The 13861-nt window shown below is 37.3% G+C and overlaps 2 protein-coding genes across 3 annotated transcripts; one reads left to right on the forward strand and one right to left on the reverse strand.

The window, feature by feature from the left end:
* Positions 1-3725: 3725 nt before the first annotated feature.
* LOC122831570 (aryl hydrocarbon receptor nuclear translocator-like protein 2) lies at positions 3726-12392 on the forward strand. Of its 2 annotated transcripts, none has more exons than XM_044117855.1 (5): positions 3726-4979; positions 5064-5213; positions 5320-5557; positions 5836-5942; positions 10908-12392. In XM_044117855.1, exons 1-5 carry the CDS (start codon positions 4910-4912, stop codon positions 10949-10951), a joined length of 609 nt encoding a protein of 202 aa, XP_043973790.1. In that variant the 5' UTR covers positions 3726-4909; the 3' UTR covers positions 10952-12392. The 2 variants fall into 2 exon arrangements, with proteins under 2 accessions (XP_043973790.1, XP_043973799.1); XM_044117864.1 differs by lacking the exon at positions 10908-12392 and adding an exon at positions 6256-6358.
* On the reverse strand, positions 5989-12838 carry LOC122831560 (vesicular glutamate transporter 3-like). Its single transcript, XM_044117844.1, has 5 exons — positions 12541-12838; positions 10839-11094; positions 10049-10167; positions 7196-7310; positions 5989-6370 (listed from the first exon to the last, which is right to left on the reverse strand). Exons 1-5 carry the CDS (start codon positions 12636-12638, stop codon positions 6257-6259), a joined length of 702 nt encoding a protein of 233 aa, XP_043973779.1. The 5' UTR covers positions 12639-12838; the 3' UTR covers positions 5989-6256.
* Between the last annotated feature and the right edge of the window lie 1023 nt (positions 12839-13861).

The raw sequence follows: 13861 nt of genomic DNA on the forward strand, positions 1-13861 counted from the left end.
TTGTTAGCCCTTTGTTTGGTTGTGATTTTGACCTGGTGGGACCGATTGTCCTGTTTTCGAATTTTCCTTTTCAGTAGTTTCTTTTTTTGTAGTCCGGTACTAGCAGAGGCTTCGACGGCCCTGTATAGGGTTGGCCCCCTGCTGTATCATTTTGTTCCTTTTGATCGGCTCATCAGGTCCAACTTTCTGTTTCTACTTTGGGATTTTTGTTTTCTTTTGTTTTTTTGGGACACGGGGAACACTGAGGATTGGTTCTCTCTCTTCCTTCACAGGAAAAAGAAGATAAAGAAAAGGTCCAGAGAGTGGTGAAATAAAATACGTTTCAATCCTCATTTTTGGTCTTCGTGTCCTCAAATATGTTGTGCCCTGTGTGGACGTAACAGGCCTCAAAGGCCAGAGCCTTTGATACAAAACATCTGAAATAAATGGTTCATTGCCAGGCTTCTGCTTACCTGATGAAATGTTGATTAGGTAATTCTGACATTTGAGGCAGCTGAGCTGGAGTGAAACACCCAAAGCAGCAAAACATAGACATTTTACCATTGGAGTTTGACATCTCTGCTTTTGCAGCATCAAAACCAAAAAATTTCCAAAATGTCATCAAGCATTTCCATGATGCACTTTTTTTAGTTGACTAAAAACCAGGTAAAGGTTAGTGACACGTTTCAACAGAAGTAAGTTACTACTAAAGGAACCAGCAACACATTTTCCTCAATATTCCTGTTTTACATTTACACTCGTTTGTTGTCCATCAGGACCAGCAGGACAGACCTCAAAGAAAAACAGAAATCAGTCTCAGCTAGAAAAGGCCTGGTTGTTGCATCTCTGAAATAGAAGCTTTTTACTGTAAAGCAATAAAACAGTAAACCAAAAAAATACTTGAAAAAAGCCATTGTTTACCCATTGCTAAAAGATCAAAAAAAATAAAAACTGCTCTCATGATATCCAAAGATCAAATTGTTGACTTTGGGTCAGTTTGACCCAATCTTTCATACCCACACAATGCTATGTCATACCACTGTGTATAAACAAGCGGAGGTTTTTTTTTTTTTTTTTTTGGAGGGAATGGGGGTGGGAGGATTTAGGTAAGTGGAATTTTTATGAGTTATGTTCATGGACTGTCATAAAACTATCAAATCCATTTTTATCTCTGAAGAAGAATAATTTCTTTTGTATTTTAGAGACAGATGATGTAAACTTTGTAACTTATTATGATATTTTGTATTCATAGCAATAATAATAAAAGTGACTAAAAGTACTTACCAAGTCATCAGGATCTTGTTTTTTTTTTTGTTCAGCAATAAACATTATGGCTAAGGATGTCCATAACTGCAGTCAAACCTCCAGAGGTACAAATATGGCTCTTAAAAAACAAAATTTATAAAATGTCATGTAAAAACTGAACAAAAAATACTGTAGAAGTACAAGACATGCAAAGTGGTGAAATGACATTCACCCATCCAGGATGGCTGCACAATGTATCGTAGATATAGATATATAAATCAAGTAATCTATAACAAATATATTCCAAGTTTCATGACTACATGTTTAACATGCCAATAATATATATATATATATCCTGTTGGATAGTCTTTCTGCGGAAGAGGCTCACATTAACACAGATCCCATCATGCTAAAAGTCACAGATATTGTTGAAAGCAAGCATGAGAGAAAGACAGGAGGAAGCGAAATGTTGGTTTGCTTTGCACAGATGAATAAAATCACAGACTGACACAAACACATTAGCGTTAGCATAACCCAAGAATGCTCACTGAGGAGCTGCCATGCATTCACCTGTCCTGGTATGTATGAATTAATCAGAATGAAAAGGGTTGAGTGTGCAGTTAGAGGTTTGGCCATGTCTGTTTGCTCAAAATGAATAAAAGGGTGTGTCCATAACTGAATAGGGTTCTAAGGCTTTGTTTCATGGAGCCTTTCAAACCTTGGGATCGTCCTTCAAGGTTGGGCACGCCACCTTTGGCACAATCAGTCTATTTGAGGCAATCAAAATAAAATATTTCAGAGTTTTGGGGCCTTAAGCTGAATAATAGATGCTGAAAAGAGGGATGGACAAAACTCTATTTCTATGGCGAGAAAAGACTTCAGAATGCCATTTTAGTCCTGCATTCAAGGACTTCTTTTCTTCAGTTATTTAAATTCAGTTAAGATCTTTGAGTCACAATAATTTGCAATCTCCTTTTTTCATGTATTTGCACTCTTGTTTTTGAAATATTAATGTATGAGAGTATCTTAACACTTTGAAGATTTAAATGTAGGTTCTGTTGCTTTAAATTAGATAATGAAATTAGACTTTCATCAAGCAGCAGATCGTCATGCTGTGGGTCGTAAAGGTGCAGCCAATACTCAAGTCAAACATTTATTGAATGAGCTTAGAAGTAAACAGTTGAGCTGGAGAGAAAGGTTGTAAGATTTATTGGAAGAATCTTTGTACAGTCTGATCTTCATTTAGCTTCTTTTCAAACTTTTAATCTGGCAGAACTTGGCAGAGTGAGGCGGATTAGAAGTCGGGTCACTGCTGATCTGTTAAAGGCTATTTGGGTCACAGTGTTTGTAGCTCATGGTTAAAAATAGGTCTAATCAATAAAAACCAGTCTGTTTCCAGTCATTCTCCTGAGTTTTTCTCCCACATATTTTTCAGAAGCCTTACAGCTCATGGCATACCAGACCAGATGTGGAAATATGAAGAATTGAGCTTATTTTTGAGAGCCACTGTCAGCAGTTTGGGATTTAAATGCTTCATTACACACGGTCGCTTTTGAACAAACCATACCGCACCATTCCGGGGCTTCTTTTAGCTGTATGCCTTCAGATAATAGTACGGTACGATTGCGATGCAGCTACTGGCCTCAGACAACACAGTCCATTTATTGGGAACAAAAAAAACCTTCACTTTTTGTGACAAACCTGAGACTTAGTGCATCATGTTGGTGCATTTGTAGGAACGCCAGATCCTGAACACCCCAGACCATAAAATAGCGTTCCAAACCACCCTGGCACGTGGCAGACTGTGGAAACGAGGAATAAAAACTTTCCAATGTCGCTGAGTTAAAACAATTCTGCAAAAAAAATTAGGCCAAAATTCCTCTGCAGCAATGTAAAAGATAAATGGTTCGTTATTGCAATCATTTGATGGCAGTTGTTGCTGCCAAGGTTGGCACAAGTTGTTAGGTTTATGGAAATGTACATTTTCATAAAGGGCTAGATTGGTTTGGGAAGCTTATTGTCCTACAAACAGCTCATTGTAATTAGTATGGTTATATTTGTCTGAAAGAACTTTTTTTATCCAAAATGTTCAATTATAATGAAAATAGAATATATTTTTACAGCAATGTAGATTTAGGAAAAATGTTCCTGGTTTAGAATTTTCCATCAATTACAAAGCAATCAAGTAGACTAGATTAGTTTTCCTTTATTTTTGAACCACATTAGTTACATTTACAATGTACAGCATTTTACAAAAGCCTGATGGCTTTGTGCTTTTGTCTTGAGCAGATCCTGACTGTCGCTCTTTCCTTGTCTCTGTTGTGCAGGCTGCAGATGGGTTCCTGTTTGTAGTGGGCTGTGATCGCGGGAAAATAGTTTTTGTCTCAGAGTCCGTCACAAAGATATTAAATTATAGTCGGGTAACACTTTTACATTTGTCGTATAATCTGCTGTTTTTGTGGCTTTATGTAAAAACACCAGACACACTAGATGGGTTTTGTTATGAAGTCTGCATAGTGGATAGATGGGAATCTATGAGGTGCTGGTGACTTTAAAAGAGAGCATTTTCCTTGCTGTAGACCTGCTAGTTAAAACTAAAACATTCATTCAATATATATGTGCTTGATAGTTATGTTTGTACTGCTATTATAAATGGACATTTCTGTTTGGAGTTTGGCCATATTAAGATCTTAATCTGTCATATTTCTGCTAACTTGCTGTATCTTGTGTTTTCATACCCACTGAACTTTTCCCTGTTTTATCCTGTTACAACCACAAACGTGAATGGGTTTTATGTGGTCGACCAACACAATAGTGGTGCATAATTGTGATGAGGAAAATAACAATCAGGTAACAGGTAACAGGTGGTTTGTAGTTACAGCAACAAGTCCAAAAGCCACAGCTTCTGTTACACTTTCAAATGTGTGACATGTTTTGCTCCATATTTCAGGTCTTTAACTCCGACCAGCCTCTCATTCCCTGCAGAAGAAGGCAACCCTAATATTTTTGCTGCCTCTTCCATCTTACACTGTTTATATTCCAGGATTTTCTATGATGGTTTTCTACCACATGTAGTATTTTGTATTGAGATTGTAAAGTTTCATTTTGGTTCTTCCACATGTTCAGAGAGTTTCTGTGTCCCTGGGTCTTTGTGGTTGTGTATTTTGATTCCTTCACAGATCAGCCTAAATTTGACTGAATTTAAATGGCACACAGCTAGATTTTGTTTACTAAATTGTCTATTTTTTATTGGTTTTTAAATTTATATAAATAAAGATGCCAGTCTCAGTTTTCAAACTTGTATGACCTTCCTTATACTTACTTAACGATTATGCTCTACTTTTGTGTTGCCATAAAATCCCATTAAAAATATTAGACTTTGTGATTGTAATGTGACAAAATGTTAAAAGTTCAAGAATTATGATTACTTCAACATTAATAACGTGTCTTTAAGATCTGAATCTGACTTATTTCTATCTTTACACCCTGTCTGGTGTGCTCCTGGGACAAAAGTCCTCAGTAAAAATACCCTTCGAAACTAGTTGTTGGCTCGGTTTAAATTAGGTATTTTTGTTGATTGTTTCATCCACATGGAAGCCTTGTTTAAGTATGCAGTGTCCTGTGTTTTTTACTTCAGGCGGAGCTGATTGGACAGAGCTTGTTTGACTACATACACCCCAAGGACATGGGAAAAGTGAAGGAGCAACTGTCTGCTTCTGAATTGCACCCTCGTGAGCGACTAATAGATGCTAAAAGTAAGGCGTTTTATTTTTGTCTTTGTGTGAGAGGTCAATAGATTTAATTCACCGCAGTGCGTTTAACACTCTGAGTATCTGCAGCTGGTCTGCAGGTTCAGGCTGACCTTCCCATCGGTGCGTCACGGTTGTGTTCAGGCGCTCGGCGCTCTTTCTTTTGTCGCATGAAGTACAACAAAATACCTGTGAAAATTGAAGAAAAGGAAACCCAGGCAAACACCTCTAAAAAGAAAGGTGATCACAAATTGCTTGGCAGTTTCCTCAAATGACCCCCAAATGTGGATTTTATTTTGTGCATATTGTTTATGGTATTAAATGCATATTTTTATATTTTTTTAAGAGTCACAGAAATACTGCACAGTCCACTGCACTGGCTATATGCGCAGTTGGCCTACCAGTCAGATGGGAGCGGAAGGAGAAGCAGACAAGCAGGACAGCTCCTATTTTAGCTGTTTGGTGGCGGTGGGACGCGTCCATTCACACTCAGCTCCGCAAGTTAACGGAGAAGTCCGAGTTAAACCCACCGAGTTTGTTACACGCTACGCCATGGATGGAAAATTCACCTTTGTTGATCAAAGGTAAATTTAATTTCCTGTTGCAGGAGGGTAAGATGTCCTAGAGGATGATGTAGCTTGTCTATAGACGGACCATAGCTGGCTACAAGTACATTTTATTACTTAATTTTCATATATAAAAGAAACAGACCTGCACTGTTTAACATCATGGTGTTTATAAAGTGGTTGAAAAACGTGTAACTTAAAGCATTAGTGGAGGAGGGTGGGGATTTATGTCTTAACACATAAATTCCACTCCCTCTGCAGCTTTTCATTGTCTTTGAACTTTTTTCCTCCAACAGAGCAACAACCATACTGGGTTATCTTCCCCAAGAATTGCTGGGAACGTCGTGCTACGAGTACTTCCATCAAGATGACTTGCTGCATTTAGCCGATCGACATCGAAAAGGTAACCTACCTGTCTTGGTTAGTTTTCTTTAAGCCTTTCTAAAGTCCCTGCTGCATAAAATACACCAGCTTCAACATTGCTGCGATGCATATCAAGCTGCAAATTTCTCATTGCTTCAACTGGTAATTTTGCACACAGTATGTTTTGTCTAATATGTATTAAAAAAAAGAAGAAGAAAAAATCTCCCACAATCCCTTGGAAGCTTGGCATCTGCACATGTCCATTTACTTGTCGTACTCCTTGTGACTTGTGAGGAGGTTCCATCAAAGATGTTTGGAATGGTAAAAAAAAGCTCAGAGCTGCTGTTTGTTAGATTAAAGAAAGGAGCGACGTGACTCACCGCAGAATGATGTGGTCGCCAGTCGACTACGTTCGAGAGGCGGAGCCCACTTGGACCACATCCCGTGACACGCTGGGTAGGTGACCCCCTAAAGGGAGCAGGGTGCAGAATGACAAAGACCAAGGACTAACTTGGGGATGCACAAGAGGCAGGTTTTTAAGTCTTAGACAGATTTTTTGGGGGGAAAGCACAACTATTAGTAGATGATCATTCTTTCAATAGACAAAGACAAAGGCTGGATATAAAAGTTGAGGCTGGTGTAAAACATCTAGCTCTCCTACTTTGGAATTCCTTGGTTTTTCTATCTCATATTTCCAACTTTTATGGTAGGCAACTTTTTCTGTCACATTGCTCTTAATGAATCCAATGTTTGGCAATCAGATGATTCCACTCCAACATCCTAGAGCCAGTGTGTCCAACTAATTTTCACTTCGAGCCACATCATAAATGACCTCTATGGTCCGGTTATGGCAGAAAATATAGATAAAACTACTGAAGGTAGTTTTTGCTTGTCCATCTGTTCATGTTGATGTAAGTTGGCCCAAACTAAGAACTGATTTGATTTGACTGATAAAATACTATTTAAATACACAAATGTTATCTTGAAATTCTACTTCTGTGGTTCTGTAAACCTCAGAGGGACCATAGAAACAGCTGTGCGGCTATTGATTTGGTCTGCAAAAGCATAGCATACATTAGAGTACCTGAAACAAGAAAATAAAAACACCCATTGCTAAGGCGTATAAGGAATGACGACGTGTCACCCCAACACAAATCTAGAAGTATTTTTCCTGGTTCATGCTTAATCAGTGCTTGGTAAAGGGTGACCTGCCTTATCATTCATCTCTCTCTTTCTCTAGGAACCTAAATTAATTTTAAAATTTTCTATTAGCTGACAATTTTCCTTCCTTACCTCCACTAACCCCTGCAAGATGCGTACAAACATGACGCAGCCATAGTGCACCCTGGCAGCTGACGGGATGAACATGTTCAGCACTGATGTTAGAAAAATGGCAGCCCCAAAAACCCTGTGAAGAAAACAAGGGCCGTCAATGAATCAGTACAGCCAGACTCCATCAGAATAGCTTATGTGTTTCAATGAAAATGCTTCATGGGAAATGAACCTTCACTGGGCCTTTTTTAAATATTTAGGTTTTATAATTGAATCATCCATAATGTCGGTTATTATGAGCATACAAACCCGCTCTTCATAATATCCAGAATTCTCAAATTTGACGAGCTTGTAGAATTTAAAATGGCTCAATTTATGTTCAAGGTATCTAAAAAGTTGTTACCTGAGCACATACAGAGCACGTTTTCTGAAAGAGAAGGGGGGTATAACTTAAGGGGTCACTCAAACTTCAAGATCCGCAACTTTAGAACAACAAGAAAAAGCTTCTGTATTTCAATTAAAGGTGTAAAGTTATGGAATAGGTTACATGAAGATTTAAAACAAAGCATTAGTTTAACTCAATTCAAAAGAAAGTACAAAGAGGTAATTTTCAATAGATACACACATGGGGACAGAAAGCAATAAGGTGTGTATTGAAGATAACAACTTGGTGTAAGGGTTTAGAAAGATAAACCAGCATAAAATGGGAAAATGTATAGGTAAATATTAGTAACTGTTACTTCTGACTGCCACTTTGATTTAGATTTTTTTAATGACAGTAGGACTCTAAAGTCTCAAGTGTTTAGGGGTAGGAGTTTATAAGTTCTCACTTCTTCCTACCCCATTTTGAGCATGATATGTTAACTGAAACTAAAAATCTGTATTTTCTCTTCTTTCTTATGCACTTCTTGTTACTGTGCACTATTTTATTTTTTATTTTATTTTTTTATATTTGTATCATGTTCGAATAAACTTCATTTCATTTCATTTCATTTCATTATTCCCTGGGTTTTGTTCTCAACCTTCAACAGCTTGTAAAAAAGATGAAGCTGAAGCTGGGTTCTTATTTCAAAATTAAATCTTGTTTATAAAGATTTATCATTTCATCACAGATTTAGTGCCTCTGTTTTATTGCATTGGGACTGTATCTCTTGTCCCTTTTTGTTAAAATATTTTCAGGTGTTTATTTTCTGCGCTCAGGTGATTTGATTTTATTAATTGTTCGGTGTGCAATGATCTTTCCAAAAAAAATTGCTTTCCAGTTTGCTGCTCCCTCAGTCTGGAATCAACTGCAAAAAGACTTAAAGCTGAAAGAAATTGTTTCCTTTAATGCATTTAAGGCCACTCTTAATCAGTTTGTAAATAAGATTTTTTTTTGTACATGTTTAGATTAATATCTAGTTTTATATTAGATTCATTACTACCTTTATGTCTGTGTTGGCTACACAGTCTATGTATATATCTATAGATATATAGATCTATAGATATCTCTAGATCTATAGATATATCTATCTATCTATACCTATATATATCTATAGATATATATCTATATCTATCTATCTATATCTATAGATATATTTATATCTATATCTATAGATATAGATATATAGACTGATGGGGCTGCAAAGTGGCGCAGTTGGTAGAGCTGTTGCCTTGCAGCAAGAAGGTCCTGGGTTCGATTCCCGGCCGGGGATCTTTCTGCATGGAGTTTGCATGTTCTCCCTGTGCATGCGTGGATTCTCTCCGGGTTCTCCGGCTTCCTCCCACAGTCCAAAAACATGACTGTCAGGTTAATTGGTTTCTCTAAATTCTCCCTAGGTGTGAGTGTGTGTGTGTGTGTGTGTGTGAGTGTGTTGTTTGTCTTGTATGTCTCTGTGTTGCCCTGCGACAGACTGGCCACCTGTCCAGGGTGAACCCCGCCTCTCGCCCAGGACGCAGCTGGAGATAGGCACCAGCAACCCTCCCGACCCCATTAGGGAAGAAGGGTGTATAGAAAATGGATGGATGGATGGATGGATATATAGACTGATATACTATTTGTAATTTTAGAACTGGAATTAATGATTGTTTCAATAATTTTCTAATTTGTTGAGCTGCATTTATATTTGTGATCTTGACCAAATCTTTAGGCAGCTGGTGAAAGCTTGACAAACACTGTGTGCGTGTGTGTGTATGCGTGTGTGGGTGTGCGTGGGCATGTGTGTGTGTGTGTGTAGGTGTGTGTGCGTGTGTGTGTGTGTATGCGTGTGTGGGTGTGTGTGGGCATGTGTGTGTGTGTGTGTGTGTCTGTAAGCTGCAGTAGACTAATAAAGCACCACATCTCCGAATCTGTCTGTCAAAGTGTCTCAGTCAACCTTATAGCCTGACACATCTGACACCTCTGTCATTCACTGAATGAGATAAAAAGACAACCCATTCAACCCACAAGCTTCTGCTTCACCACCACAGTGCTGCCATGCTCCCTCTTACCCAAAATCCCCGTCATCCGTTTTTTTGCAAAGCAGCATGTAAGTGACACTTGTAATATTCCAGCTGCTGCTGTTTCAGAAGGAAATCAGAAGGAGGATCTTTCATTATTAACTCTGTCAGTGGCATGTCCTTTTTTTCCTGTGAAGCTTTTATTACAGGATTGCTATCAGCTCCATCAGTAATGTTCACTGTGCCAAACAGTTTTAACCCTTTAAATCGCAGGAGCAGAAGAAGAGCTTCCCCTAATTCTAGTTCTCTTACTTATTTACTGAGTAAATTTGATGGTATTTGATGGTAATCAGGGTGACACCCAGTTCATCCTTATGAAAAAGGGCATCTTTACTGCTAAAGCTGAGTTTCCAGCACTAATACCGGTAACACAAACGACACTGACAGCACCCCGACCTGTTGGCAGACAGCTTGTTGGAGATGAATCCGCCTGGGATCTGAGTGACGATGTAGCCCCAAAAGAAGGACCCGTGGATCAGCCCCACAGTCTCTGGGTCCCAGTTAAACTGAGCTTTCTGAAATGGAGTTAATAAAACAAATGAGACAAAAATGTTCATATTCTGGGGAATAAAATACAGAGTGCTTCCCTTGATTATCACATACTGGTAACTAATCTAAATTCCTTTCTGAATGTATGATGAAAAAAGTGAACATTGACGTTTCTGTGTGTCATGACTGTGTCTGAAACAAAAGCAATATTTCATAAGGCAAAATAAGATTTAAAAACCCTTCTTTTTATAATTAATTGTATATGAATTTAAGATGACTCCATGCAAGGCACAGAAGAACACTCAATAATAAGTTTTCTAAAACGAATTATTACATTTCCTTTTTACTTGAAAATATGTTTCGTGGGAAGTGAATGTCTGACTTGAAACTACTAAAAATTTACAAAATATATTGAAAAATTATTGTTATCATTATTTCTGTTAATCTTGATGATTAGGCCTTACAGCTAATAAAAACATAAAATTTAGTTTCTCCACAAAAAATTATGTCAAGGCCATTCAAGGTTATGCATACACATTGGCTACATTGCTCATAAGTTACTTTTTTTTTTTTAAAGAATAAAAGTAAATCATCTTTTACAACATGCAATTCACTGAGACATGTATATCTTAAAACCTTTAATGCCAAAGAGTAAAAACAAAACAGTATTCAGTTAGCTTGTTGGATTTCAATCTACCTGAATCACTCGCGTCCCGTTGATATAGACTGTGTTGTTGTTCACCATCTCTACAATGGCCACGCCCAGGTTGCATCGGATGCCAAAGGAGATGCAGAAGCCCAGGCCACTGAGGATGGCAATGATGTAGCGCTTGGGCAGACCGCCGCAGCTGCAGTCCAGCAGGGGGGCAGGAAGTGGTGCTGATGTCACCGGCTGTCCATCTTCTGTCAGTTCAATGTTTTCCTCATCCTCAACATTACTACCGTCCATTTTCCTAAAGAGTAAAAGGGAATGGCAATCTGTTCACTTTGCTGCATTTTCATGTCACACTGTTATTTATATAGATTTATATAGTGTGTTAGTAAAAATCAGTAGCAAACAAGGATAAGGATCAGTGATCTGCTGTCATCAGGTTTCTTTAAGGTTTCTCATTCTTCACATCCATTCTGCCTCCTGAATCAACATGTCTCTGTTCACACCAGCCAGCAATAGATCTCCTATTACCAGAGGCATCTCCACAGTGCAGAGGGCTGCTGAAATTTGCAGTTTTTCTTCTGCACAAATTTAAGAGAGGGAAGAACAAGCTTTGATGGATTGTAATATTTCTTTCACATCTGCCACTTTCTTGGTGCAGAGCTTTTTTTATTGGCACTAATTGTAAATATTGTCTTTTCAATGCTCAAAGAGACATGTGCATTTTATATATATTTTTTTATTTAATTATCTCCATTTCACATTACTTTAGATTGTGAAATGTATCTTTCACAGTATTTTTTCATAACTACACTGTATTTATGTTGAAATTTTGACCTTAATGTATGGTATTATATTTTTAATTCTGTTTTATATATTGTATACTCTATCTTTGTGTGAGTCTATTTGCTGTTATTGCCTGTTACTTTGCTGCTGTTGCACAGATTTTTTTTTTTTTACATTATTCTACAGTATTCTATCTATTGCTATGTTTTTGCCTCCACTGTGCCTCTTGTTGCTGAAAGTAAATCATTCCCTCCAGATCCAGGATCTGATATTTCAGACAGAAATTAGGAGAAGTATTGCAAAAATTACAAAATAATTTTAATAATGATAATAATCATCATAAATTGAGAACAAATAAATAAATATTGCCACAATTATTAGTATGATTATTATTATTATTATTATTATTATTATTTGTGGCAGTGGAAATATAAGTGTTGGTAGTATTTCTGTTAGGTTTTACATCACTATTTTATTTTCATTATCTTATTATGACGTTATTATTAGAATTATGTCTTGAATAAATGCTAAGCCAAAACCCACACTAAACATGTCTGTCATCACTTTGTTCTATATCACATAAATGTCTTCTGTTTTCATAATGATGTTGCCTTTATTTTATTTTCTGTAATTCTATTTTTGTTGTCTTGTCTAAATAATCCTCCACTTTATTTTCTAAAGACAGTCGTCTGAATACATGTCTAAGCTTCTCCACCGCTGACAAATTCTTCTGTTAAGAATTTATTAGATGTAAAATATGCATTACTGCCTAAAAATAAAACCTGTGATTACATCACTGGCCTCCCTCTGCAAGGAATAGGATCAGATATTTCTTTATCGCCAGGATTTCTCATGGCAGACGATTCTACGTGTTCACCCCTGAGGTTGATCCTCATCAGCACCATTTTTGCAGCCTTATGGCTTAATTTCTGCACATTTCCATACAAATTAACCCTCTCACCTCTGCAGCTTTCCTAAAGAATCCCCCACAGTATTCTTGGCCTCCTCCTTCCCAGGTTTTAGCACCTGATTTTTCAAACTTGCAAAATCAAAAGGCATCTTTTCGGTTTTTTGTTTTTCTTTTATTCCAAAACAAAATCTTAGCTACTCAGTAGTTCTTATGAAGAAAACGAGAAAAAAAATATCCACTAGATGCCGCTTGTCATCCTCCTTCACTGTGTACCAGTTGGGATTGACACCTGTGGTGCTAGAGGTCCCAAAGTGATGAGGACTTTTCCAACTTTTGGATCCGTGCAGAAGAGAAAGTGTACCTCAATGTCCTAAGAGCAACAGAATCAGAAATGTGTGCGTCCTTAAAAGATCCATTGAGGAGTGGTTTTGAACAAAGGGGGAGCAAACTAGAGGTGTGAAATCCAGGTTTTAGTCCCAAAACATTGTGGCCCCGTTCTTCTCTGCAGCTGAAGAGAATAAATCGTCCAGATCCCCTCTCATCTCATAACCCATTCATTCATGGAGAGGAGGGGGCAGGTGTTAGTGGTTGTCCCCAAACCCAGCCCCTCGCTTTCACACATCATCCTCCTCATCAGCTCCCCAGCTCCACCTCTATCCATCCAGCTTGATTCATTTGATAGCTGCCCTGAAGACGAGCAAATGAAATACACTGTAAAAAATATCCGTAGATTTTACAGTTAAATACAGTAAACCATGGAAATTTAAGACCGTAAATTGGAAATCAGTTTTAGACTGTTTCTTTAACAAGTAATTACCGTAAATAAGATAATTAGGAAAAAATGTAATTTTTACTGTTTTTTGTCAGAAAATTTACATTGCCCTGCTGTTAAAAAAAATTTCGTAATACTTTTAACAGTAATATGCTGTAATTTTTCTAGTAGTACATACTGTAGTTTTTGCACTCATCTTTCTTAAATAATACAGTTGTTAGTAGCTGTTAAAAATGCATACTGTTGAGACAATTACAGAAACATACTGTAATATTTCTAGCAATGTGTACCGTAGTTTTTGCATTCAATATTTATAAAGTATACAGTTCGAAACTGTTCAATATGCATACTGCTGTGGCAATTACAAAAATATACTATAATTCTTCTAGCAGTGTATATCTTAATTTTTACATTTAATTAATCTAAAGTATACAGTTCAAAACTGTCAATATGCATACTGTTTTGGAAATGGGAAAAAAAATTGTAGTAGCCTAGTGCTGTTACCTTTGCATTTAATTCTCCTGATAGCCCAAATTATGTAAAAATAAACAAATACTTGCAATAGTCTTAAGTTGTGGGTCCTGAATCTGGAATCTATTA

This window comes from Gambusia affinis, linkage group LG01 (genome assembly GCF_019740435.1).
Source record: "Gambusia affinis linkage group LG01, SWU_Gaff_1.0, whole genome shotgun sequence".
Classification (NCBI taxonomy): domain Eukaryota; kingdom Metazoa; phylum Chordata; class Actinopteri; order Cyprinodontiformes; family Poeciliidae; genus Gambusia; species Gambusia affinis.

Bases quoted from the DNA above. Each gene is read 5' to 3' on its own strand.
- LOC122831570 (XM_044117855.1), top strand. From the start codon at position 4,910: ATGGGAAAAGTGAAGGAGCAACTGTCTGCTTCTGAATTGCACCCTCGT. The intron at 5,214-5,319 runs GTGATCACAAAT...TATTTTTTTAAG, and splicing joins AAACACCTCTAAAAAGAAAG to AGTCACAGAAATACTGCACA. The intron at 5,943-10,907 runs GTAACCTACCTG...GGCCACGCCCAG, and splicing joins AGCCGATCGACATCGAAAAG to GTTGCATCGGATGCCAAAGG.
- LOC122831560 (XM_044117844.1), bottom strand. From the start codon at position 12,638: ATGCCTTTTGATTTTGCAAGTTTGAAAAATCAGGTGCTAAAACCTGGG. The intron at 10,168-10,838 runs GTAGATTGAAAT...ACTCCATTTCAG, and splicing joins ACGGGACGCGAGTGATTCAG to AAAGCTCAGTTTAACTGGGA. The intron at 6,371-7,195 runs GTAAGGAAGGAA...TGCTCCCTTTAG, and splicing joins TCTTGCAGGGGTTAGTGGAG to GGGGTCACCTACCCAGCGTG.